Raw genomic sequence first — 26,810 nt, 5'->3', positions numbered from 1 at the left:
TCTTCTTCCTCTTCCTCCTCCTCCTCTTCTTCCCGGTTGTCTCCCCCTTACTTCTTTTCTCATGTTTTTCCTTCCACCTCTTGACGCTGATCCATGATGTTTTTCCTTCTACCTCAGTAGATATGACTAAAGCATTCCAAACTTTTACTTTTTTTTTTTTTTTTTGGTTTTTCAAGACAGGGTTTCTCTGGGTAGCTTTGCGCCTTTCCTGGAACTCACTTGGTAGCCCGGGCTGGCCTTGAACTCACAGAGATCCACCTGGCTCTGCCTCCCGAGTGCTGGGATTAAAGGCGTGCGCCACCACCGCCCGGCTCAAGCTTTTACTTTTAATATCTAAAAGTTGTTTGCCAAAATGTGAAAGAGTTGGGGATTTTTAAGTCATTCGTGTACTAATAATCATAATCATAATTTAACCCAGAACAGTCGTTTGTTTTTGGTTTTTTACACAGGATCTCATGAAACTCAGGCTCGTTTTGAATTCCCTGTGTATTAGGTTCTCCTGCCTCTGCATCTCAAATCCTGGTTACAGACATGAACACCATGCCCAGTTCAAAAGGAAAAAAGTAAACAGCTAAAACAAATACACTTAAAGTTTATAGACCTAGGCTGGAAAGATGGCTCAGGAGTTAAGACTACTTGCTGCTCTTCCAGAGGACCCAAGTTCCCAGCACCCACATCATGTGACTCAACCTTCTGTAACCCCAACTCCAGGATATCCAACACCTCTGGTTTATACACACCCCTACACATAATTAAAAATGCAGTAAATACAAATTTTTAAAAATTATAGATATTTTAGGTCAGGCATGGTGGCACACACCAGTAATCCCAGCACTTTCAGGAAGTGGAGGCAGGAGGATCAGAAATGCAAGTCCAGCTGCAGAGCATCCTGGGCTACAGGACACTTATCTCAAAGAAACAAAAACAAACAAAACCCACAAACCAACAACAAATTATATCAGTGAGATTGTGCTTTCTAGAATGCTTGAGGCACTGAGTTCAATCTCTAGTAATACACGTAATGATTTATTATTTTATGTAGCAATGATAATTAAAGGAAAAAAAGGCCATGAGAGGTCAGGAAACATGGGGATGGTGGGGAGAAATGAAGGGGAGAAAATGACATAATTATATTTTAATCAAATAAAAATTCAAAACACACACACACACACACACACACACACACACACACACACACACATATATATATGTGGTGATAAATTGTGTATCAAATAAAGCTTGCCTGAGGATCAGAGGACAGAGCCAGCCACTAGATTAAACATAGAGTCCAGGCAGTGGTGGCACACACTCTTAATCCCAGCACTTGAGATCTCATGCCTCTCCTACCAGTATTTGGGAAGCACACATGCCTCACAAATAGGCCGGCACTAAGAAGGAAGTGAAATGACTGGGCGGAGAAAGGCATCTAAGACGCGAGGAGACAGGAACTAGGCCTTTTTGGCTGAGAGACGCTTTCAGCTGAGGACTCAGAAACTTTCTGTCAGAGGATTCGTGGAGAGAGATCTCACCTTCCATTTGGCCTGAGGATTCGGCAGTGGTGAGAAGTTTCTCTAGTGGCTTGTTCCTTCGTCTCTCTGATCAGCATTTTTTCCTTCAGCATTTATCCTAATATCTGGCTCCGGGTTTTTATTATAAGACCTCTAGGAATTCATGTTACACATATATATATATGTATATATATGCATATATATATACATATATATAGCTGTGATATATATATGTAGAAAAGTATGACAGAAGTCATGAGTTAAAAGACTATCGGTATAAAACATCATATTTAGCAAAATTCTGAAGGAATGTTGAAAACTCATGCAAATTTTAAGAAGGAAAAGGTCATTGTATTTTAGAATATTTGCAGTATGTGGGACTATATTCCTTGCAACTATGATTGCTGGAAGGTTTGGTGGGATGGCTCAGAGGTTGAGAGCACTTGTTGCTCTTGCAGAAGACCCGGCTTGGATTTCCAGGACCCATAAAGCTCACAACCATCTCATAACTCCAGTTCTGGGGAATCTGATGCCCTCTTCTGGTCTCCTCAGACACCAGGTACCCAAGTGGTGCACATACATACATACATTCAGGCAGAACACTCACATATATATATATACACACATATATATAATTAAAATATATATACACACATACACATGCATATATATGTATATATGGGTATTATATATATGTATATATAATTTAAAATGTGGGAAGGGGCTGTCAACGAAGCCACAAATTGGTAAGTCCAGCACTTGTGTGTGCTTTGTAATCAAACGGATGGAAGTGGAGGGTGTGCAGCCGGCAGAATTGTCCATTCCCTGGCTTCTGCAGGAACAGGAGAGCAATGGGAAACGCAGGTCCCTCTGGAGAGCGACGCGGGATTCTCGGGAAACTGAGGGTGAACTCCTCAATTTTGGGTTTCAAGGCAGCACTGGAGGGGACTTCTAGCGGACGCCTTTGGGTGGTCAAGCGGAGGAGGGGCGTGGCTACGGCCGGCACAGCTGATCAAGCGCTCCGCCCTTGCTCGGAGGCAGGGGGCGGGGCGGCCGAGGGCGGGGCTATCCCGAGGAGCTCGGCCATTGGCTGTTGGGGAGGGGAGCGTCGGCGGGGCGGGGCAGGGCCAGCCTCAGGCCTCCGGGCATTGGCTGGTGGGGCGGCCGGAGACACGTGGTGCGGAACCGGCGCGGTAAGCAGGCGCTCCGCGGGCCTTCCTTCCGCGAAGGGGGCCGGGGGCCGGGGCGGGCTGAGCACGCGGCCGGGCGGTGCGGGAGTCACGCTGGTCTGCAGGGAAGTGCGGGACCCGGGGCATCCAGCTGGGAGCGGCGGAGGTCGGGAGGTCCCGGATCCCTAAAGCACTGCCAGCCCAGGCCTGAGTCACCCCAGGCCCCGGTGCGGGCCCGCCTGGTACCCAGCGCTCCCTCGCTGCCAGGGCTGGTTCTGATCGGCCGGGCCCCACAAGTGCCAGGTCCCCCGGGCCACCCACTTGGCCCTGCAGGGCCGATGGGCTGTGCGCCCAGGCCAGCCTGCTTGGCATCTTGGGGGCGAAGGGTCGCAGGGAGCAAAGGATGGGCAGTCCTCACGCCTACACTTTGAGGTCGCTGCCTGGCTCCAGACAGCGCCTTGGGTGCAAAGGCCCTGGGCAGGGTCCAGCTGGACCTTGCCCCTAGGATGGATCAGCCGAAGAGAGGTCTCCCCTTGCCAGCTTTCTGGTGCGAGCAGGCCATTCATTCATTCACCAGTTTCAGTTTACTCATTTGTAAAGTGGAGTAGATGTTTGATCCACTGTCCTAACCCTTGAGAGCCTGGAGCCGCCAATATTCTCCACAGAGGCATGTGATCACCAACTCTGAGTAATGAGACAAAGACCCTGTCATGGGACTGTGATGATATATTGTGTCCCCTAATAAAATTTGTCTGAAGATCAGAGAACAGAACAAGTTACTAGGTTAAACATAGATACCAGGCAGTGGTTGCACACACCTTTAATCTTAGCATTAAGGAAGCAGAGATATGTCTGGATCTCTGTGAGTTCAAAGCCACCCTGGATTACATGAGATTAATTCAGTCCAGGAGAGAAATAGAGCCAGGCGGTGGTGGCACACACCTTTAATCCCAGTACCTGGAAGTCACACGCCTTTAATTCCAGCAATAGGAAGGAAGTAATATGGCTGGACAGAGAAAGGTATGTAAGGCGTGAGGAGATAAGAACTTGAGTCAGAGGATTTGTGGAGTTGGCGAGGTGAGACTTAGCAGTGCCTTGTTCCTTTGTTTCCTCTGATCTTTTAGCATTTACCCCAATATCTGGCTCCAGGTTTTTTTTTTGTTTTTTTTTTTGTTTGTTTTTTATTAAAAGACCATTTAACATCCATGCAGCGTGGGATCCTGATTGTACTGCTCCTGGAAAACTTAAGACTTAGAGCTTAGCGATAGTAAGGTTGTTATCGTATTTGGCAGGAAGTTTGCGTCTGTTCAACCCACCAACACTGCTTTTTGCCTTACTAAATGGTTTCCAATTGATGACCTTGATGTTGGCGGAGGTGAAGCAGGAGTCATCGGAGCCTAGTGGGAGGGAGAGTGGGACCTGGCTTAACTTGCTGTGTCTGGAGGGACAGTTTAAAGGGAGGGTTTGCTTTAACGTGCCCTGGGAACTCTGTGGGGTAGTTGAAACCTCCCTTTTACTGCCCTGATCGTTACATCTTTGTGTAACAACAGCAACAAAATTGTTAATTTAGCTGCGAGGATGTGATGCTGAGCCACAGTGTTTGGGGTTTATGTAAGGACCAGGAACCCCAGTGAAAAGTACCCAGTGTAGCAGATGGTTCTGCAGGGTAAGGTTTCATCAGGTAAACAAGTACCTTCCCCGTGCATAGTTGGTGACAGATGGGTGAAACTTAACACTGATAAACACCTGGGTAATATCTGGAATCTCCCAGAGGCCCTTTCGGGTAAGGCTGTGAGGTGGTGGCGGGTCTAGAAATATTTCTTCTACTGTGCTAGGTTTTAAAAAGGAGGAAAAGATCGTGAGGGCACTGAGGACTTGGTAGTTCGGTGCCCCACCCTTGCAGCATCCCTGTTCACTACTTGAAGTGCCCTGAGATTCCATTGCTCTGTGCACTGCATGGCTGCCATGCTTTGTGTCACGGTAAATCAACTCTGTTTAGAAACTGCCCTGGGATCCTGTACTAAGAAACAGTGTTCTTTACCTGTACCTGTGCCGCCATTTCTGCCGCAACCAATGGAGACCACGCGGCAGCAGTGACTCCAGGTCACTTGGAGTCACTGCAGCATGAATTTCCTCAGCACAACTGAGCTCCGTTTCACCTGTGCTTAACGATGTCCAAGTCTTGATACTTGAAGCAGGAGAAAACACCAGTTGCAAGTCTCAGTGCCCGAGTCATTTGTGTTTCACGTTGATTCCCATTTTAAAAGCGGTTCCACAGATTACTTTCTCCCGCCTCTGTAGAGGACAGGAGCTCTGGGGTCTCAGGCATGAAAACCTAATGTTAGAACATGTGCCCAGAAGGCTGGAGTTGTAGTTCCGTTGGTAGAGTGCTCGTCAAGCATACATGAAGCTCTGGGTTCCATCCCCAGTACCTCATGAACTAGGTGTGGGGGTGCAGGCCTATTATTCTAGCATGTGGAGGTGGTAGCAGGAGGACCAGAAGTTTAAGGACAGCCTGGGGTACATGAGATTCTGTTTTTGTTTTGTTTTAAAAAAAGAAAAAGAGGCGCACGTGTGCGCACGGAGGGGGGCGGGGATTGGCCAGAAGATGCAGACATTGAGCATATTTGTGGGGTGCCTAATATGTGTCCATACATGTGTGCACCATATCCATCTAGTGGGCAAACTGGGGCCTACAGCTCCTCAGGCATTGGCCATTTCTTTGTGATGGGAACACTGAACTTCCCTTCTAGCTTTCTAAAAAAAAGTTCACAACTGCTCCTTCACTCTCACGTGAGGTGGGAGCTTTCTCCTCTTTGGCCCTTAAGGAGACTGACTGCAGTCTGTGGCTAGCGATATCAGTTGTCCAGCTGAATTCTTCTTGCTTTCTGGTTCCTAGGGCTGGGTGTAGGTTTGCAGTTGAAAAGGCAGCGTTGCTGGGCGGTGGTGGCACACGCCTTTAATCCCAGCACTTGGGAGGAGGCAGGTGGATCTCTGTGAGTTCAAGGCCAGACTGGTCTGCAGAGCCAGTTCCAGGACAGGCTCCAAAACTACACAGAGAAACCCTGTCTCGAAAAGGAAAAAAAAGCAGCATGTTGGGGGGTTTTGTTGTTGGTTTATTTGCTTGCTTTTTGAGACAGAGTTGCACTATGTATCCGTAGCTGGCCTGGAATTCGCAATGTATAGAACAGGCTGGCTTCATACTTTTCAGAGATCCACCTGCCTCTACCTCCCCTGTCCTGGGTTAAAGGCATCTGCTACCACACCCAGTCTGTGACATTTTTATTGAGATCTTTGAAATGATTATTTCCTCTAGCAATAGAAGGTTAATAGTTCACCTTGTGCTTTAAGAGTATAACGTTGGGACTGTAGCTCAGTTGATAGAGCGCTTGCCTAGCATGCAGGAAACTCTGGCTTTGATCCCAGCACTAAATAAATCAGGCTTGGTGGTTTGGACGTGTAATTCCAACATTCAGAAGGGAGAGGCAAGAGGACCAGATGTTTCAGGCTAACTCAGGCCACAAGAGGTCCCATCTCAAAAAAAAAAAAAAGTATAACATTTAAAAAGTAAATGCCAGCTAGGCATGGTGGCACACGCCTTTAATCCTAGCACTCAGAAGTCAGGTGGATCTCAATGTGAGGTTGGTCTGCACAGAAAGTTCCAGCACAGCGATAGTGTGAACTCATCTCAAAAAATAAAATGCACAGTAAATCCATGTGATTGGAAGGTACCCACTTACAGTTTTCTTCAGATTGTCTGCCACTGGGGCTCTGCTCTTTGGACACAAAATTTGCTGGAGCTTTTCCTTTGGAGCAAGGAAGGGAAGGTTAATCTGAGCCTCTGACTGGCTCCCAGTCACTTCCTGGAGAGTCCTGTGATACGTGTCCTGTCGCAATCAGTGCTGACGGAGGGTGGAGCAGCACTTCTCTGTCCTTAGGCAGCTCCTCTGACCACTGCCCTTCAGTCTCAGCTGCAGGCAGGTCTGACTCGTTGCTCTCTCTGCTCAGAGTTTCCAAGGTCTGAAGTCTGCCTGAAAGATGTCAGCCCTCAGAACCGTCTTCCAGTATATTGATGAAAACCAGGACCGCTATGTCAAGGTGAGGGTCTGTCTGTCTCTCCTAAGTTAATAGTGAGAGCCGTCTGAATCTTGTCAAGTCAGAGAGGTTTTCAAGAAGCTAATGTGAGTTATGCCATTTTGATCAAGTATTAAAATTTCATGTTTCTTCATTTCATGATGGTGAAAGTCACAGTTTTGTCCTTTGACAGTTAATTATTCGTCTCTACAAATAATGCTCTTTACTTTTCTCTAATCTTATCTATGGTTTCTTGTGATAGTTATAGATTAAAAAAAAAAACAAAGCCGGGCGGTGGTGGCGCACACCTTTAATCCCAGCACTCGGGAGGCAGAGCCAGGCGGATCTCTGTGAGTTAAAGGCCAGCCTGGGCTACCAAGTGAGTCCCAGGAAAGGCGCAAAGCTACACAGAGAAACCCTGTCTCGAAAAACCAAAAAAAAAAAAAAAAAAAAAACAGCTTGAATCCAGCATGTTCTGAATGATATTATGATGTTATATTTAAACTGTTTCTTGGTTTTTATCTGAAAGAATTATGACTTCAGTTTACTTTTGGAAGAACCACTTTAGATGAAACATTTTGACTTTTCCCTCTAAAACTTACAGCTTGGCTGCTGTCAGGGAAACAAGTGAACTAACTTGGATGTTACTTGAAGACATTGCAGTATGCTTTTTTTCTGTTGCAATTTTGTTGGCTATAGGTATAAACTTATTTATGTAATTGTATGGTTTATAATCATATGCTTCCTGGTTAAAAGTGCACATTCTGACATATCCCCTTTCGGCTTAGTTTTGGGGGTAGGAACAGCATAGTTCTGTTGAGCAGGCAAGCGAGGTCTGCTCCGCACATGAAGTGGAGTAGCTGTAGGTAGAGGTCCATTGAGGAGCCCGTCCCTGTCCTTAAAGAACAGCGTTTCAGAGCCCTTTCCACTTGCTCTCTACAAACAGAAACTTGCAGAATGGGTGGCCATCCAGAGCGTGTCCGCCTGGCCGGAGAAGAGAGGGGAGATCAGGAGGATGATGGAGGTGGCTGCCGCTGATGTCCAGATGCTGGGGGGCTCCGTGGAGCTGGTGGATATTGGGAAGCAGAAGGTATGAGCATGCCTAACCTCAAGCATCCAGCTGGTTCTTCCTGGGGGCTGGGAAGAAGCAGCCAGGTCCTGGGTGACCTTTGGCTGCAGATGGTCAACTCTAATTCAAAGTAAGCTTGTACTGGCTCTTGTGTACATCCTCACTTAGGGTGAGTTAAAAGTTTTAAGATTATTCAGCATGTTTTATTTCAGAAAGGACACCAGTGACTCATGAGTAAGTTAAAATGACTGTCATTCTTAAGAAGAGCAGAAATTCCTTTCCCAGAAATCAAAGCTTTCACTTTTGGAAGTTACACATTATCTGAGTCACTTTATAAATAACAAAACTTCCTGTACCAGGCCCTCTGTGTATGTATTATAGCTTTCAGTTTAGTGTTCTCATGGGACTCCTGAGTGTGTGAATGAGGGGCTCTCTGATCCTTGTGCCTTCTCTTGGGCTCTTTTCTTCAGTTGGCTTGCCTTGTCCAACTTTGATGTGATGATTATATTTTATTTTGTTGTATTTTGTTTTCTCTTAGAAGCCTGTTCTTCTCAAATGAGAGACAAAGAGGGAGTGGATCCAGATGACAGGGAAACTGGGAGGGGCAGAGGAAGGGAAAACTGTGATCAGGATAGATTGTATGAGAAAAGAAATCTGTCTTCAATAAAAGGGAAAATACACTTGAAAACAAAAACATAAAAATAAGTAAATAACAACCTACCCCCACCCTCATGCATTCACCCCTACCCCCCAAACCACTATCCCCATGCATGCACCCCCACCCCCCACCCTCATGCATGCATCACCCCCTCCCAGAACTTTTTATCAGGGATCTGTGGGTGGAAAGGGTACATTAAGAACAGCTTGTTTTCCTTTTAATTTTTGTTACTAGTTTTGGTTTTGGTTTGAGACAGGATCTAACTCTAGCCCTGGCAGGCGGGAACCCATTGTGTAGACCACACTGGCCTGGAGCTCACAGAAATCCCTGTGCCTCTGCCCCACAAGCACTGGGGTTTAAGGCATGCGCCACCACACCCAGCTTCTTCCTTACTTAAATAAATAATCTGACTTTACGATATATTTTTCTGCTCGTTTAGTTTCACATGACTTTTCAGGCTCACTCTGTCGTTGTTAGTTTGGTTTTTAGACAGTCTTCTTCCTGTGTAACCCAGGCTGGCCCTGAGCTCACGACACTCTTCATGCCCTTGGTGTCCCAAGTGCTGAGGTTTAAGGCATGAGCCACCACACCTGACCTTATCCTGTGTCTTGTGTCTGATGACTTAGGTGTGCAGTTGCAATGAACGCTTCTGGAATGTGGGGTTAGCCATACAATTCACTGTGCATATTTTATCCGAGGGGGTAGTGTGACCATTGGAAACCAAGTGCCTTCAAGGCAAAATCAGAATTCAGATCCAGGCTTCCTGACTCTTGGTCCAATACTTCTATCGAGATTTTCTTCAGATGACAATTTAATAGTTGATACACAATAGCAGCTTCCCAACACATACCCCCGACACCCCGGGAATAAACTAAGTTTCTTCATTCTGTTTTCTTTAGCTTTCTAGTTTAGTCTTTTTAAATTTTTAATTATTTCTTTCTTTGGCGAGGTCTTACTCTGTAGTCCAGTCTGGCCTCCCAAATGCCAGGGTTGTAAGCCAACAGTGTAAGCCGCCATGCCTACTCGTTCCTTTGCCTTCCTTGCTTGCTGCCTCTCCATTCTTCTCATTGTGTTGAACAAAAAATGAAAATAATTAGGTGGGGTAAGTCATTTGTAAGAGTTTCTTTACAGTAAATAAATGGGGGGGGGGTCCCACCTTTAGGGCAGCCAGGACTATACAGAGAAACCCTGTCTCAAAAAACAAACAAACAAAATTACAATAAATAAATCTGTTATCTTTTTAAAGACCCTCCTTAAAAGAACGCAGTGGCTGTTACACTATTTCACATTAGGTAACACCCATTTTCATCAAGGAATTGAGAGATTTCCCTGCTCAGGCCAGCTAAGAACTAACTGACGGAAAAGGCCACGTGCCCTATGTGCCCAGAAGTTTAAGGCATGATTCTCTCCCCCTGGTGCCCACAAGCCAACCTCATGAAATCGATATGCGTGCAGGCCCAGCCCTCATAGCACATGCTCAGAGCTGTCAGGGTCAAGAGGTACTTGGGTATTTTATTAGTAGAGTTTACTAAGAAAATAAATCGGGCTTTTTTGTTTGGCTGGTTAGTTGTTTTGGTTTTGTTTTTTTCAAGACAGGGTTTCTCTGTGTAGCTTTGGAGCCTGTCCTGGAACTCACTCTGTAGATCAGGCTGGCCTCAAACTCACAGAGATCCACCTGCCTCTGCCTCCCGAGTGCTGGGATTAAAGGCGTGCGCCGCCCTTTTCTGCCACCACCACCTGGCTAAATTGTGTATTCTTAGAAGAATCCCTAACACCTGCTGGGTGTGGTGGTGTATTCCTGTAATCCCAGCACTCAGGCAGGGAAGGGAAGGAGGATCTCTTGAGTTCAAGGCCAGCTAGGCTGGCCCGTACAGTGAACATGTCTCAAAAAAAAAAAAACCACCGAAGAATTCCAACCACCCGCTGAGTTCTCTGACCTGTTTACAGGCTGGAATTTGGGAGATGAGAGTGTTCTCAGTCCTCCCCCACCTGTCCTTTTCAGTTGCTGCTCATTTTATTCTTAATCATAAATTGTTAGTCTAGCGTTGGTGGGGTCATGGCTTCCAGGCAGTCTGGCTCTCCCTGCGCTGTCAATGTAGTTTGTGCGTTATGTGCTGTTAGGAGACATTTTCACCATAGTTCTTTGTAGTGGTTTCCAGCACTTCAGTACATGTGCATGATGTTCTAGCTGGAATAGTCCCTTCCTCCTACCATCAGACGTGTGTGTGTGTGTGTGTGTGTGTGTGTGTGTGTGTGTGTGTGTGTGTGTGTGTGATGTCCTCCCCTGTCAACTGCTTGTGTACTTGGTTGTCATCACAAGGTTTTTCTGATAAAATATAGGAGCTAGTAGAGGAGGCACATGGGCTGCAGGGCATGAGTACATTCTGCTTGGGCCACAGAGTCACAAGTGGTAACCATTGATCTGATGTAAAGATAGGAAAAGACTTAAGACTGATTTGTCTAGAATTCTGCAAGTAGTGTCCTGGATAGCTGGCGAGGCCTTTGGGGAGAAGTCCAGGGGGAGTGCCGGCTACTACCTTTCCTTTACCAGGCATTGTGTGAATTCTCTTTCTTCCTGTTTTGAAGATTTTCTTTTTAAGTGAGTGTATGTTGTGTGTGTATGGCGTGTGCTCACAAGTGTTTGTAAGCAACATGTCTGCCGGTGGCCAGAAAGGCTGGAAGAGATCATCAGATCCCCAGGTGTTGATGTTATAGGTGGTTGTGATGCCTGATGTGAGTTCTGGGACCTGAACTCAGGTTCTCTGGAAGAGCAGAAAGCACTCTTAACTGCTGAGCCATCTCCCAACCCTGCATTCCCTTCATGTCCATCCTGCTCATCTTAGTTGTCTGCGTATAGAATTTCAAAAATGTAGCATTCAACTGTAGATTGTAGTTGTTTTAGCCATTATTTCAAAAATTAGTTAAGTTGTATCCCAGACCCAGGCTACAAATATTTATCGTGGATATTGATGATTTTAAAGCAGCCTTTAGCAGTTTATCAAACTAGTTGTGGGTGTCATTCAGTTCATGCTCATTGGGTTTCAAGAAATTATTGGATTTCGGGACAGTGAAGTCCTTATTAATTAAGAACTGTTAAGTGATAGGATCTTAAAACTCTACAGCAGAGGTTGATGGATGAGAACAGATAAGACCATCCCAGCTAGATTTAATGGCAGCTGCCAGACACTCCCGGTTTATTAACCAGACTGTCTTCCATTACCCACCCCCCCCACCAGCTCCCAGATGGCTCGGAGATACCCCTGCCTCCCATTCTGTTGGGTAAGCTGGGCAGCGATCCCCAGAAGAAAACAGTGTGCATCTACGGGCACCTGGATGTGCAGCCTGCGGCCCTGGAGGACGGCTGGGACAGTGAGCCCTTCACCTTGGTGGAGCGGGAAGGTAAGGGACCCCGTGCTTGCCCACCCACCAAAGTGTTCATTTTCAACATTAGAGGAGTAGTTTTGAAGATGTTAACGTTTGGAAAAGCATTAAAATATCCTGGGGTTTTCTCTTTCTGGCACCTTTTTTTTTTTTTTTTTTTTTTTTTTAACAGCATCAAGAGGTTGGGTTCTGGAAGTTTCTCATCCGTGCCTCGGTTATTGAAAGCTGAGAAGAGTTTTCCTTTTCTCATGACACTCCTTGATGGGAGCCTGCCAGGCTTCCTTTCAATCCTAACACATTTTCCAGAACATTCTTTCCAATTTGAGACTGCATAGTCCCCTGAAGGCCAGCCTCTCCTTCTCACTCCCTCTTGTGAAATGCTCAGCTTCCCTTCTCAGTTGTCACTGTTCTGGTCAGGAGAGTCCCTCAGATATAGCCCCTTCTGCCTTTGAGCCTTGCCCCCCAGGGCTGAATTCCAGGCCCCCTAACTGGGTTTGGAGTCTGCTGTTAGACACATCCTGACTCCCTGTGGACTGTTACATGACTGTGAAATGTGAAAAGTCATTTTATCTAACACAGCTTTTATGAAACCTCATCCCATACTCGGGTCCTCCTCACCACCTAACTGGGATGTACCCATTGCTGTTATAACTCCATGGGCACTTGGATTCCTCCTGAGTATCAGACCCACATGTCTTCGTGGCAGTTTATGGCTACATGAATTCAAGCTGCCTGGACTGGGAATCCTCCCTTCCTTCAAGGGCTCTCTCTCCTTTGAACGGCACACCTTCCCACCACCTGTACCAGAAACAGGGCTGTCTTGTCCCTGCTGTGTGCCATCTCTAGTCCCTTCCCAGCCTCTGCCCCACCCATGCTAGGGACACCCCAATGCTGATCCTGATGACCCGACCAAGCTGAGGACACCCCAGTGCTGAGCCCAGTGACCCAACCATGCTTCTTTGAGCTAAATACCTCCCAGTAGATTCAGATTAGGCATCCAAATTGGGATGGGAGTATAGTTGTCGTGCTTTATGATGGTGGCCATGTGCTTCCAAAGCAACCAAACTTCCACATGGTTGCTGTTAGCTATGTGGCACTTAGTCTTAAAGGGCTAACTACCTGTAGGGGTTTCCTGGAAATGGATGGTGAGTCTCCGTGAATCCTGGTCCTAGCCACTGCTGTGAAAGGGAAAGGTAACAGGAGGCACCCACATGACTGCCTCTTGGAGTGCTAGAAATTCTCTCTGAGTTTTGTATAGGGTCGGATGGAGACTCGGGCTTTTAAAGTGAAAAAACCCTCATTGCTCAGGACAGCTGTGTGAGTTTGCACCTCGGCATTATCAGATGTTCACTTGAGAAAAGGTCTTTTCGATTTGCTGTCTCTAACTGGATCTGCTGATTGCAGGCAAGTTGTATGGGAGAGGCTCAACGGACGATAAGGGGCCTGTGGCCGGATGGATGAATGCCCTCGAAGCCTATCAGAAGACTGGCCAGGTACACCCCCACGCCAGATTCTGTCCACTCATCAGGTCGTGTGAGTAGTGGTGTAAAGATCACTAGAGAGGAGAAAGCAAGCCCCACCTTGGTCAGCACAGATGACTGAGATAGAAGTTACAGCTGTTTTCAGCTCTATAAATTATTAACCAGGGCATTGTCTTACAGATGCTCAAAGGCCAAAGGTCAAGCTGTCACCACTCAGCAAGATTCTTGCCAGCGCTTAGAATGTGATCTTTGTTTTTCTCTTTTCTTTCTGTGCTGGGATCAAACCCAGGTCCTTATGCATGCTGGGAAATTCCTGTACCACTGAGCTGTGCCTCCATCCCCAAGTGTGAATTGAATTTTATTTTATTTTATTGCAAATGTTTTTGGGCTTTTTTGTTGTTTATTTTGTTTTGAGACCTTATCCAAGGACTGGCTCCAGCAGGGAGGTTAGGTACCTAGAAGTTCAGCAGGTCTGGGGAGCTGAACTGTTTGCCAAATGGTCTGGGAATATTTGGGCATGCAAGAATTTCATAGCAGAAGACAGCTGAAATATTAAAGGCTGGATAACACCAAATATTCATAATAAATGGCTTGCCTCTTGACAGACCCTTGGCCGGTCAAAGTTAGCTTTAATACACAGTTGAATCTCTGTAGTATATTCTTGTGGCTCGCCACACCCAGGTTTTTTTTATTATCTTTAAACCTGGTTGTGATCCTGCTGTCTGGTCAGTTTTTGCATATGGATTATTTCACAGCATGATAAAATAAGAATAGGTACTTGTGTCAAAGTATGGAAAATTAGGGAAGAGGCTTACACTCTTTGTCTGGGGATCATCTGCATGGGAGAAAACAGGTTAAAACACACACACACACACACACACACACACACACACACACACACACACACACACACACACATTCACTTGGCCTGTCCAACAGCTGACCCTAAGAACTGAGCACAGAAACCAGGAAGACTCAGCAACTATAAGACACCACACAGTATTGGGAGGCCATGGAGGGGAGGGTGCACAGGACGGAGCCCTGAGCACCTTCACTTAGAGCTGTTCAGTATGTAACAGGAAAGATCTCACTTGGGACAGAAGAGGACAGGAGGAGGGAGCTGGGGCTTTTAGGCTTTGGATTCTGGCTGTGTGTGGCCTCTAGCTCATGTGTGGCTTCCTTTGCTCATCTGTGGATAGGCTACCTGCTGCATCCCCTCCAGAGAACTTGACCCAGATGCCAGAGCTGTGCTGAGATTCCCATCGAGCACCTTAGGACTTCTTGGCTTCTTGTACAGAGAGATGCTGTCAGTGTAGAAGGCCATCCCAGTGCAGGAAAGGTCTCACTTAGCCACAGCAAAAGTGAAGGCTCAGTGATTATTCAAAAAATATTCTCTCCTGATTCCTCTTATGTGTGTATGTGTGTGTTAACTTGCATGTGGGTACATTTGCACAGGGGTATGCATACATGTGGAGGTCTGAAGTTGAGTTATAGACAGTTGTGAGCAGCCATGTTTGTGCTGGGAATGGAACCCTGGTCCTCTGCAAAAGCAGTCAGTGCTCTTTAGGCCAGTGTACATCGGCCTTCTCCCTGTCTCATGGCTTCCCCTACATTCATTGGCTCACTCTGTGATTGCAGGGATCCCTGGGCAGGACATGCCTAGACATGGTGTAGGGGCTTTCCCTTCGAACCCTGGACACCCACAGGCCATTCAGAGAAGATCTCATATTTGAAACTAAATTTCAAAATAGTCTCTTGTGTGTTGCTTCTGCAAGAAAAGTAAGGAAACTGACTGTCTTGCTGTGTCCCTGTCACAGGAGATTCCTGTCAACCTGCGATTCTGCCTGGAAGGCATGGAGGAATCTGGCTCCGAAGGCCTGGATGAGTTAATTTTTGCCCAGAAAGACAAGTTCTTCAAAGATGTGGACTATGTCTGCATTTCAGACAACTACTGGCTGGGGAAGAATAAGCCCTGCATCACGTACGGCCTCCGAGGCATTTGTTACTTCTTCATTGAGGTACGAGCTGAGTCCCACAAACATCCCTTGTTCCTCTCCAACCTATAAGCCTCTTTGTTCTTGCGTACCCTGACACAGGCAAATACCAAGAAGTTAATCATACATGAAGGAGGCACTCGGAGCTTCCCAGGACCCTTCTTGGGTTCCATAATCCACTAATACCCCAGGCCTGGGCTTATGAGATCAGAAGTTCCATCTCAGGCAGTTTCAAATTAAGACAGTATTATCTGTGATATTGTATTAGAGTAGATGACAGCAAAGGCTAGTCCTCCTGAGATGGCCTGGACAAGTAAACACATGAGAACCCTCCCTTTAAAAGGTAAAATGGTCACACTTTATAGCAAGTAAGTTCTAATCGCATGTCTGAGTTTTCTTGAGAGAGTGGAGATTCTGCCAGATGGGCAAGGAGAGTGGGCAAACTCTGCCGGGTGCTGGTGAAGAGTTCTCCCACTGGGATGATGATGATGGGTCCTGCTGAAGATCTTTATCACCTGCCTGATAGGGCAGAACCCATGGCCATAGCTGTACTGAGACTCGTGCATGTTACATTGATTCTGTACTGTGAGGGAACTTCCATTCCCTTATAGATGGGATTCTAAGCACACATGGTTACCTGGCTTGCCTGGTTATAAGACTAATCAGTACTAAGATGGGTCTGAACCAGATCTTCAGGTTTCATGTTGATGGGGTCATGCATCATGCTAGGTATTGTCCTCTGAGGAAACATGTGCAGGGTCTCTGCAAAATGACAAGATTCTATCCTTCCTTTTAAAAGGCTTATCAGTGTTAAGGCTGCTCTGTGTCATACTTCTATCTGTGGCCAGCATCCCCTGTGCACATCAGCACCCAGCATCCCCTGTGCACACCTGAAGACAGCACCCCCTGTGCACACCTGCACCCAGCATCCCTGTGCACACCTGCAGACAGCATCCCCTGTGCACACCTGCAGACAGCATCCCCTGTGCACACCTGCAGACAGCATCCCCAGTGCACACCTGCAGACGGCATCCCCAGTGTACACGTGGTCTGCACATCCAGGAGTCTCTCTTGTATCTGGATTTTCTAATTGGGAAATGGCTTGCTTTGCTCCTTGAGGGAGCAGATTTGGACTAGAAACTGTCAGTCTTGCAACTGTTCTTTGTCAATGCAATGTCACATAATTAAAATAAGCTCCCACTAAGCCACCAAATAAAGTGACCTTTTGTCTCTGTCCAGGTGGAATGCAGTGACAAAGACCTCCATTCTGGGGTGTATGGTGGCTCAGTGCACGAGGCCATGACGGATCTCATTTCACTGATGGGTGAGCTTAGGCTGGAGCTCTCTGGGTCAGCACTTTGTGGGCAGGGCACTTTTTCTAAGCTATCTATGTGTATGCCTAGTGTGTTTCAGCATCCTTCATGAGCCTACTCAGCCGTGTTTCTAATTAAGTTCCCTTCCTCTGGGCATTGTTTCATTTAAAGGGCCCTGTGTTTCATTCCTGCCTCTGCCCCTTCCTGTCCTTCCTGCACCTTCCCATACCTCACCATCTATAGAACTGTTCTCCCTTCCACATCCAGTGGACATGGATTGATTCTGTTCTGTGAGGGAACTTCCCATTCCCTTTATAGATGGGCGTCCTTAGCCCCAGCTAAGGACCCTCAGTCCTGCTCAGCCTGTCCCTTAGAAGCCCTGGATGCTGTCGTTCTTGTGGACATGGTTTTCACAGCTCTCAGAGGTCATCTGCTGTGATCTGTTCTAACTGGCCATAACTGATCCCCCTGCTTGGTCAGATTCTGGAGAGCAAGAACCACAGCTTCTGTCTAGCATTGTACTAGCACAAGCCATTGCCTCCATGTAGTTCTGTAACCCCCTTCTCTCATCCTGCATCCCAGGATGAGGGCTCCCGCAGGTGAGGTGACATTGCATCTGTAGTTAGAGACTGTTTTGTGCCGTTAAGAGGTTCCCTCGCCAGCTTTAAAGGACCTTGTTTCTTGTGGAATCTGCATTGTCAAGAAATGTTGACTAGTGTGGATTTTTAGGTTCATGTCCTGGTGTACAACTGGAGGCTAACTTATGCACTCCACCTGCTCCTCAGTCTCTCTCTGAAAAAGAGGGGTGAGTAGTGGTCCTGCTTACCTCCTTGGGGCTACTCAACTGACTTACTGGCATAATGCACCCAGGTGCTCCTGGTGGCCATTTGCCCTGGTACCTGAGTTCTTGAGTCAGGACATCTCAGAACACTGCTTATGCACTGCCCCAGCTAAGCATTCCACCCTCTCCCACTTCCCTCAGGCTGTCTGATAGACAAGAAGGGGAAAATCCTCATCCCCGGCATCAACGAGGCTGTGGCTCCTGTGACAGATGAGGAGTGTAAGCTCTATGACCATATTGACTTCGATATGGAAGAGTTCGCCAAGGATGTGGGGGCTGGGACCCTCCTGCACAGCTGCAAGGTACCGTTTGCCTTCCTGTGCCCCCACCCCAACAGGCCCCAGGCCTCCCATGACAGGCGTGTCCACCACGCCTCAAAGACATCCAGTGTCAGAGGCGGTTCGTCCTAGGAGGGAGCATGTGCTCCAGAGTCATCAAAGGCAGGGTGTGGTCAAGTTGAGGGCTGTTAGGGTTTTCAGATGTCAGGCTCAACCTTTGACCGGGTCAGAGGTTGGGGGAGATGCACGGAGGGAGCAGAGCCCCCTCTTGTCACGGGTGCTGTTTGCTTTGTTTGGGTTTATGGGCCACATTGTTCCCACAAGGCCCAGAGATTAAGCTGAGCATGAAGGCAGAAGCTGTTTGCTATTATATAACTAGTAGGAGGAAAATTTTTTCTTAATTTATTTCTTGTCTTAAGAGTGTGGATATCAAGTTCATCACCTTGGTCTAGCCAACCTCAGTGCACCAGCCTCTTCTAGGCCCCAGGGACAGGGCATGAGAAACAGGCCTCAGTTTCACCTTTCTCAGAGTCAAAGGAATAAATAACTATAAACAGTTGTGCCATCAGTCAGGCTGGGCACAAGGCTGAGGGCCTGGCTAAAGGAGATGTCAGGCCTGGCTAGAGTACTCTGGGAGTTGACAAGGGCTGACAGAGGAACAGAGACATCTCAGCCTGTTGGGGACTGAGGCTCACAGCATACCCCACCAGCGTCATTCACCATTACCTCCTGAGGCCATTATGGCTGCACGGCCCTCCTTTGGAGTAATGTGACAGTAATTCCAGCACATTAGATGGGCTCTGACCAGCCCTACTGGGCAGGGATCCCCATGTCCTCATTCACACCTCCTGTGTAGATATCCCGTCTCCTCGGTGAACAGATCTGACCTGTTGTGCTTCTGCAGAAAGACATCCTGATGCACAGATGGCGGTACCCGTCCCTCTCCCTCCATGGAATTGAAGGAGCCTTCTCTGGTTCGGGGGCCAAGACTGTGATCCCCAGGAAAGTGGTCGGCAAGTTCTCCATCAGGCTCGTGCCAGACATGATACCAGAAGTTGTTAGTGAGCAGGTATGTGGAGATGCAGGGCATGAGTGGGGGCAAAAGTTGTGGGGTACACATGGCAGCTGAGAGCTGCTGTGATGTTAAAACAGTAAGAACTTTCTCCTGGGCAGAAGCATCCACTTCCTGACTCCTGCCCTGCAATATTTGCTGTGATAAGCAGTATGGAAGCTTGGCAAAGACAAAGGCCATATGAGCAAGCATTACACACACTACTGAGGCATGGGAAAATATGACCTCTGACCTCACCCCAAAGATATAAAGCCCCAGAGAGGCACCTTTCTAGGAGGTGAGGAAAGGAAGGGAGGATCTGGGCAGCTGCAGGTCAGTGAGGCTCATGCAACACATGCCTCGTTGATTAGCGAGACTTCATAAAGAGATGGAGTCAGAGGTTTCTGGGAAGAGGATGCTGGGGCCTCTCTCCAGAGGAGGACAGGCTTTTCTCTTGAGGCAGCATCCCTAGAGCAACCCCTTGCCCCTTGGTTCTGTATAACCACTGCAGCAAGAAAGAGAGCCTCAGCAAGGGATTTGTTTGAGCTGAAAACAATGTGTTAATTTCAACCAGTTCACCCTTGATTTGTTATGTATATGAATGTTTTGCATACATAGAGGTCTATATACCACATGTGTGCCTGGTGCTCACAAAGGCCAGAAGAGAACACCGAATCCCCTGGAACTAGAATTAGCTGTGGTTGTGAGCCACAATGTGGGTGCTAAGAACCAAAGTACTCTTAAAGTTGTGCATCTCTCCAACCATCCCCCACCTTGGTTTATGTATCTCAGACTGGCCCAGGACTTCCTGAGTGCTGAAATGGCAGGTGTGCATCACTATCTATCTTATGTGTGTGTGCATGTGCGTGCGCGTGTGTGTGTGTGTGTATGTGTGTGTGTGTATAGGATGAGTGCTTTTTCTCTCATTGCTATAACAAATATTCCTGAAGAATACAAAGATATAAATATAACATATTCCTGAAGAATACAAAGATATAAATATAACATATTCCTGAAGAATACAAAGATATAACATATTCCTGAAGAATACAAAGATATAAATATAACATATACCTGAAGAATACAAAGATATAAATATAACATATACCTGAAGAAAACCAAAGGAACAAAGAAGGGCTGATTTGGCTCACAGTTTGAGGGTATAGGCCATCAGGACATGTGCTGGTCACATGTTCTCAGTCAGGGAGAGAAGAGAGATGAATCCTGATGCTCAGCATGCATTCTCCCCTGCCCCTTTTATTCAGCCTAAGACTCCGCCTTTAGAATGATGCTGCCCACATCCTGCGGGGTCTTCACCCAGAAGTATGTCTCCTACGAAATTCTAAATCTAGCCCAAGTGTCAACATAGGCATTTTAGGACACAGATACCCTGTCTGTTGAATGAATCAGGTCAGACAGCATGGTCTTTGCTCGGTTTTTACATACTGTCATAATTTGGTATGTCTGTGTCAAGGGTGAACTGGTTGAAATTAACACATTGTTTTCAGCTCAAACAAATCCCTTGCTGAGGCCCTCTTTCTTGCTGCAGTGGTTATATGCACATCAGTGTCCGGCAGCAGCAGATGAAGCTCGCCACAGATCCTTTCTAGACTCGTCGATGCTGTGTAGACCCATTATGCCCAACTCGTTGTCAGGATTGCTACACACCCTGCAGATCTTCTCACTGGGTCCAATCCCGGGTGTAAAATACCATGTGTCTCTTCTGCTTATGCTTTAGGTTTCGAGCTACCTGTCAAAAAAATTTGCTGAACTGCACAGCCCCAACAAGTTCAAGGTGTACATGGGCCATGGTGGAAAGCCTTGGGTGTCTGACTTCAACCATCCCCATTACCAGGCTGGGAGAAGAGCCCTGAAAACAGGTTGGCAGCCCTCTGGAGGTGGATGCCAGGGCCCTGAGAATGTCCAAGGAGACTCTGTTGTAGCATGTGGTACACATGTACACATGACTGGGTCGATCGTGTTGTGAGCAGGGCTGAAGGGTGGGGTGAGATCAGGGACTCAGTCTACAAGAGTAGATTCCTGAGCCCAGGGTCTGGACCAAAGGTTGGTAAGTGGTGGCTCTCTGGCATCCAGGGCCCAAAGTCCATCATTTCTCTTTATTTTACTTTTCCCAGTGTTCGGTGTTGAACCTGACTTGACCAGGGAAGGTGGCAGTATTCCTGTGACCCTGACCTTTCAGGAGGCCACGGGCAAAAATGTCATGCTGTTACCGGTGGGGTCAGCAGACGATGGTGCCCACTCCCAGAATGAAAAGCTCAACAGGTAAGACTGAGGCCTAAGGTTGGGGTGCATCCTCCAGCAGGTGGTGGGTCTGTGATCACTCCTCTCTTGTCCCGTAGGGGTTTGGTAGTAAGAACTGATGCGAGGCAGCACAAGGTCTTGGTAGCGGCAGTGTGAAAACAGGGTTCATCTAGCATTCTTTGTTCGTCACACTCTTCGTGTAGCACCCATAAAACACCACTTCGTTTTGAAAAGTTACATCACTGACTGACCAAGCCCTTTGCCTCTGACAGGCAGATACTCGGGGGTTCTCTCCAGCCTGCAGGATGGAGAGAGCCTTCCAGCAGCAGGGAGGAGGGACCCAGGCAAGCAGGCTGCAGGCAGTGTGGGAAGCTACAGCCCTGTAGCTGAGAGGAAAACAGGAAGCAGAGACCCAGCAGTCACAGCGGCAGAAACCTGGCTACTGGGCTATGGGTCAAAGAGCTGATTTTCAGAAACAGTAGCTGTTCACACCCAGGGCACTGGGTGAGACAAAGCCCTAGACCAGGGCCAGGACCTATAGTTGGTTTTTGTTGTTTATTTGTTTATTTTCCTTTGGGGGCCCACCACCCACCTCCCAAATAAATACAGGCAGACTTATTCTTACTTATGAATTCCCAGCCTTAGCTTGGCTTGTTTCTAGCCAGCTTTTCCTAACTTAAATTATCCCATCTACCTTTTGCTCTGGGCTTTTACCTTTCTCTATTTTATATACCTTTGTTTCCTTCTTACTCTGTGGCCTGGGTGGCTGACCCCTGGCGTCCTCCTCTCCTTCTTTTCTTGCTCCTCCCTTGTCTCCGTCTTTCTCTTATTTATTCCCTCTGCCTGGTCAGCCGGGCCTATCCTCTCTCCTGCCTTGCTATTAGCCATTTAGCTCTTTATTAGACCAATCAGGTGTTTTAATCTGGCAAAGTAACACAGTTCCACAGCGTTACACAAATGCAACATAAAAGAATGCAACACATCTTTGCATCATTAAACAAATATTCCACAGCATAAAAGAATGTAACACATCTTTAATATTTCACAGCAGGGACTAGTTATTGTAGTGAGAAATGGCGGGAGGAGGTCACGCTGAACTTGTAGTTGAGAACCACCAGGCTGAATTTCAAAGCCAGACCACACTTCAAGGCGGAGTAGGAGTGCTCCCTAGCGACAACGCAGTGAGCGCCGCCTACCTGGCTCCCGAATCCTCGGGCAGCAGCTGATAACCGGTCTTTGTTTTGTTTGCTGTTAGGCACAACTACATAGAAGGGACCAAGATGCTGGCAGCATACCTGTACGAGGTGTCTCAGCTGAAGCACTGAGAAGTCCCACTTCCCGTGGAGGCCTGCCCAGAATCAGTCTGCCCTCTGCCCTCTCTTCCTTCCAGCTTTCTTGGGAAGTGGAAGTTTCTTTTCCCTCTCTCTCAGGTCACAGGCAGACTTGCAAGAACGGAGACGGTGCCTCCACTGTCACCAGGGCAGAGGCAGCTGTGTCAGAGAGTTGGCGATGTGTAGTCCTAAGGCTTATTGGGGACAACTGACTGGCCCAGGCTGGGAGGAAGGAGTTCTCAGAGGTGGTCAGTGTGACTTCACCTCCAGAAAGTAGCCAGAGTCCAAAAGCTCCAAGTCTGTGAGAGGTACTGTCCCTCGTGGACTGGAATGAACAGGATGGGTTCTCTGCTTTCTGTCTCAGGTGAGGCTCAGGGAATATTCAGGAGCTTGTGCTGCAGCGGTGCCATGGTGACCCCTCACTGTGCTCTGTATCCCTTCTTCAGACCCTAGCTGACCATCACTGGTGTCCCCCTGTTGCAGCCTCTCAGAATCTGTCCACACAGTCCTAGTGAAAGTGTCAGTCCAGCCAGCTACCCTGCTAATAAAGGTGACGATGAGCCCCCGGAGGGATTGCTCTGGTCTCACTCTCTTGGGGAATACGCATGCAGGTGTTCATTGGTGCATGACCTGCTTGGTAGAGCACACGTGTGTGTGTGTGTGTGTGTGTGTGTGTGTGTGTGTGTGTGTGTGTGTGTGTGTGTCAGGTAGTGTCGGGAACCTGTCACCTCATGATAAAGAGTAGTGGCCTGAGCTCATAACGCAAGACTTGTGTCCACCCTTCTGCCTCCACATCCAATTCTTGCAGTCCCAGGGCTGGGTCAACAAAGATGCAAGATGAGTGGTGGAGGATCATGGCAGAGATGTAGGAGCCATCCTGAGAGCACACAACTGCCAAGGACTAGCTGGAGAAGGAATGTTGTGATAGTAGAGGATCAGGAAGCTGAGGCAGAGGAATTGCCATGAGTTCAACACTACCCTGGGGTATAGTGTAAAAACCCTGTCTCAAAATAGTAAGCAAAAAAAAAAAAAATGACTTTGGAGTGATGGCCTACAGAACAAATGACTACCCACCCAGCTCTACCAATTCACGTAAATGAAAACGTGGTGAGCGGGGCACGGATTCTTGTGAAGAGTTCCCACTCAGTACTGCAGAAGAAAAGGGAGGGGACCTATTGTATCACCACAGGTGAGCTCACAAGTGTACTAAAATGCTTAGTCTGAAACTATCTCCCTAGGTTCCTTGGTCCCCAGGGAAAACCCAGTGACTTTACAGTGGAGAAGCCCAACAGATTCGTGGACCAGGTGACCAAGTGAGCATCCTGCAGCGATGCCCATCTGTGTCACATACCAGGACCAGGTGATGCAGTGGTGCCCATCTGTGCCACATACCTGGACCAGGTGATGCAGTGGTGCCCATCTGTGCCACCTACCTAGACTGTGGGGCATTTACCCAACCACCCCCACAGTTCCCCAGAGTTTTCTTGAGTGTGAGCAGCAGGAAATATTAGATAGAAGGATTTATTGCGGAGAATATCGCGGAGATAAACAGATAGAAAATAAAGGATAGCCTCGAGAGGGCCTGGAACCTATTCCAACAGGCCCCGACTGTCTCTGCCCCAGGGTTTTTATAGAGACGCCAAGGGGTGGAGCAAAAGACCTCCTCCCCCAGCACAGCCAAGTGCAGACCATCCCAGACACCTGCACTCAGGCCCGTGGTCCTAATCATCCTCTATGCGGACATGCTGGGTAAAGCCACGAGGAACCCGAGAACGGCTCCCACACTAGACCAGGTGACCAAGTGAGTATCTTGCAATGATACCTATCAGCAACCCATATCCTTGAAGGGGTTTCCTAAGGAGAGCTTGTCAACCATAGGGACTTCAGTCTCTGTGAGAAAATACCAGACACTCTGACACTACAGAATAATCTGAATAAAATTTGGAGCCTCAGGCCCTACATTGAATAGAATAGTCATTTTGGAAGTCATGACATCATCTCTAAGGTTTAGACCCCTGCATTCCCCTTGCCCTCCTACCCTGGAGTCACAGCCAGGATATCTTGTCTGTGTCTGATGTCTCCTCCCTGCTTGGAGGAGCAAGAGACACACCCTATATAAGCCAAGTCAAGTCCCATGAGACCTTTCTATAGGAACTTGAATGTGTCCTCAGAATAATTTGAGTGGGAGGTAAGGTGGAGGATCCTTATTAAAAACATACATTCCAGGCCGGGCGGTGGTGGCGCACGCCTTTAATCCCAGCACTTGGGAGGCAGAGCCAGGTGGATCTCTGTGAGTTCGAGGCCAGCCTGGTCTCCAAAGCGAGTTCCAGGAAAGGCGCAAAGCTACATAGAGAAACCCTGTCTCGAAAAACCAAAAAAAAAAAAAAAAAAAAAAAAAAAAAAAAAAAAAAAAACATACATTCCTTGGCCAAACAATATGGAAAGATGATCAGCACCTCTTGCCACCAGAAGAATGTGAGTCTGACCACATGGGGCATTATCTCATGTATCTCATGTACTCAGCCATAAGAGGCTGTGGAGACATGAACTATCACACTGCTCCTGGGATGCAGCATGTGCAGCTGCTTTGAAAACAGCCCAGCAGTGTCTCAAATGGTAGACTACACGACCCTGTAATCCCACCCCAGCCCTACATAGACAAGAAAAATGAAATCACGTCCCCACAAAAACTTTTACACAGATGTTTATACAATCATCATTCACACTAGTCAAGAGACGAGACAACCTACATGTCAGTCCACCAACAACTGAGAAATAAAATGTGCTCTATCCACACGATAGAATAGTACTTGGCTGTCAAAGGAGTGGAGTACTCATATGTGCTACAACGTGGCTTGAAAATTTTATGTTCAAAGAACTCAGAGGGCTGACTTCATGGAAAAAAATTGAATATTAACTACTTGAAAATATTATAATTATGTTTTTTAAGAATATGTAACCTTCCAGAATTATCATGAAAAAATGAATGCCAAACATGTTTTGGACTGGGCCAGTGTGCACCTAAAAATGTTTGCTAGCTGAGTGTGTTACATGAGGGCTTGTGGCAACTACCTGCCCAGCCAGCAGGTGGCTCAGCATGGACACTCTAAGGTGGTGGCTGGCTTCATGGGTCCTACTCACCATTGTCCCTAGCTTGGAGTCCACTGGGCCAGAGTTCCAAAGTTTTCTGCACAGCCCTGACTCCAAGGAACATGGAAAAAGAAGTCCTTCAGGACCCGGGGTGGGTCTCATTAAACATCTCTCTGTGCCTTGGCCTGCCCTGGCCCACCATGATCCCTGGGATGAAGGGTCCTGTGAATCAGTAGATCTACTAACATCTGGAAAACAAAGATGCCTCATTCAACTCTCCCTCTGAGAGACTGTGTCCCAGTTGCACAGATTTGGAATGAGGTTGTAGCCCAAGTCATTTGATGCTATCAGAGGCCAATTGATCCTGGGCACATCCCTGGAGGGCTAGGGACCAGGTCACAGCACCTGAGGACTGCATGCAGAGACAAGCTAAAGGCCACACCACCTTCACTGCCGGAGACAGACTCCAGCTATGCTGCTGAGGACTGCAGCTGGAGTGCTACAGGATGTGCACTGGTACCTTGATGACTGGAGTAGCAAAGGACCTTACCAGGTCATGTTGTTGTGACCCCCAGAGAGACCACCAAAGACGAGCATGCCGGAATGCAAAAGCAAGGTTTAATTCTGGATATCCAAAAGCAATACAAGCCTAGGCAGGGACTTCGTCCAACAGATCCAATGCAGTGGAGGCTGGAAGAAGTGCCCGCCTGTCTGCAAGCTCAGTTTTTTGTTTTTTTTTTTTTTTTGTTTTTTTTTTTTTTTTGGTTTTTCGAGACAGGGTTTCTCTGTGTAGCTTTGCGCCTTTCCTGGGACTCACTTGGTAGCCCAGGCTGGCCTCGAACTCACAGAGATCCGCCTGGCTCTGCCTCCCGAGTGCTGGCAAGCTCAGTTTTTAAAGGCAAAAGCCACAAGGTTACATCATTTAGGGGTGCTAGTACAGGCACAATTCTGATTGGCTCGCTTCTAGGGACTTCTAGAAATTACTTCTAAGGGAGTGACCATAAAAATGCCCGCCACCATTTCTCATTGGCTGCCCTCAGGTGGGGGCATTTTTATGGTCAGTTACCTTGGAAACCAGGGAGAGGACATTCCATAGTCTGGCAGGCATTACCTCGTGACTACCTTGTGACTCTGTACTTTTACACTTCCCGGTTTCTGGAATCTGAACTGACTTGTTTCAGGAACTATTGGCCTATTCCTAGAAGGAAAAATCTTAGGCCTTAGTTTTTGGGTGAAGGGAAGGCATTTTGGTCTTATATCTAAGATGGCTCATTTTGGTCTCACAATGTAAACAATGGAGATGTGCTTTC

The 26,810-nt window shown here is 47.5% G+C and overlaps 1 protein-coding gene across 2 annotated transcripts; it reads left to right on the top strand.

Annotated features, from left to right (window-relative positions):
- Positions 1 to 1,533: 1,533 nt before the first annotated feature.
- Positions 1,534 to 22,979, top strand: Cndp2 (carnosine dipeptidase 2). 2 transcript variants are annotated; one of them, XM_052742701.1, is made up of 12 exons: positions 1,534 to 1,558; positions 6,686 to 6,775; positions 7,698 to 7,841; positions 11,715 to 11,877; positions 13,264 to 13,352; positions 15,158 to 15,358; positions 16,574 to 16,658; positions 17,630 to 17,790; positions 18,671 to 18,835; positions 20,556 to 20,697; positions 20,953 to 21,100; positions 22,335 to 22,979. In XM_052742701.1, the coding sequence occupies exons 2-12, from the start codon at positions 6,716 to 6,718 to the stop codon at positions 22,402 to 22,404; spliced, it is 1,428 nt and encodes a 475-aa protein (XP_052598661.1). In that variant the 5' UTR covers positions 1,534 to 1,558; positions 6,686 to 6,715; the 3' UTR covers positions 22,405 to 22,979. The 2 variants fall into 2 exon arrangements, with proteins under 2 accessions (XP_052598661.1, XP_052598660.1); XM_052742700.1 differs by lacking the exon at positions 1,534 to 1,558 and adding an exon at positions 2,618 to 2,701.
- Positions 22,980 to 26,810: the final 3,831 nt, after the last annotated feature.

This window comes from Peromyscus californicus, unplaced genomic scaffold (assembly GCF_007827085.1).
Source record: "Peromyscus californicus insignis strain IS unplaced genomic scaffold, ASM782708v3 Scaffold_17__1_contigs__length_78620276, whole genome shotgun sequence".
Classification (NCBI taxonomy): Eukaryota; Metazoa; Chordata; class Mammalia; order Rodentia; family Cricetidae; genus Peromyscus; species Peromyscus californicus.
Note: the sequence above shows the minus strand (reverse complement) of the source record. Positions and strands in the feature narration are given on the sequence as shown.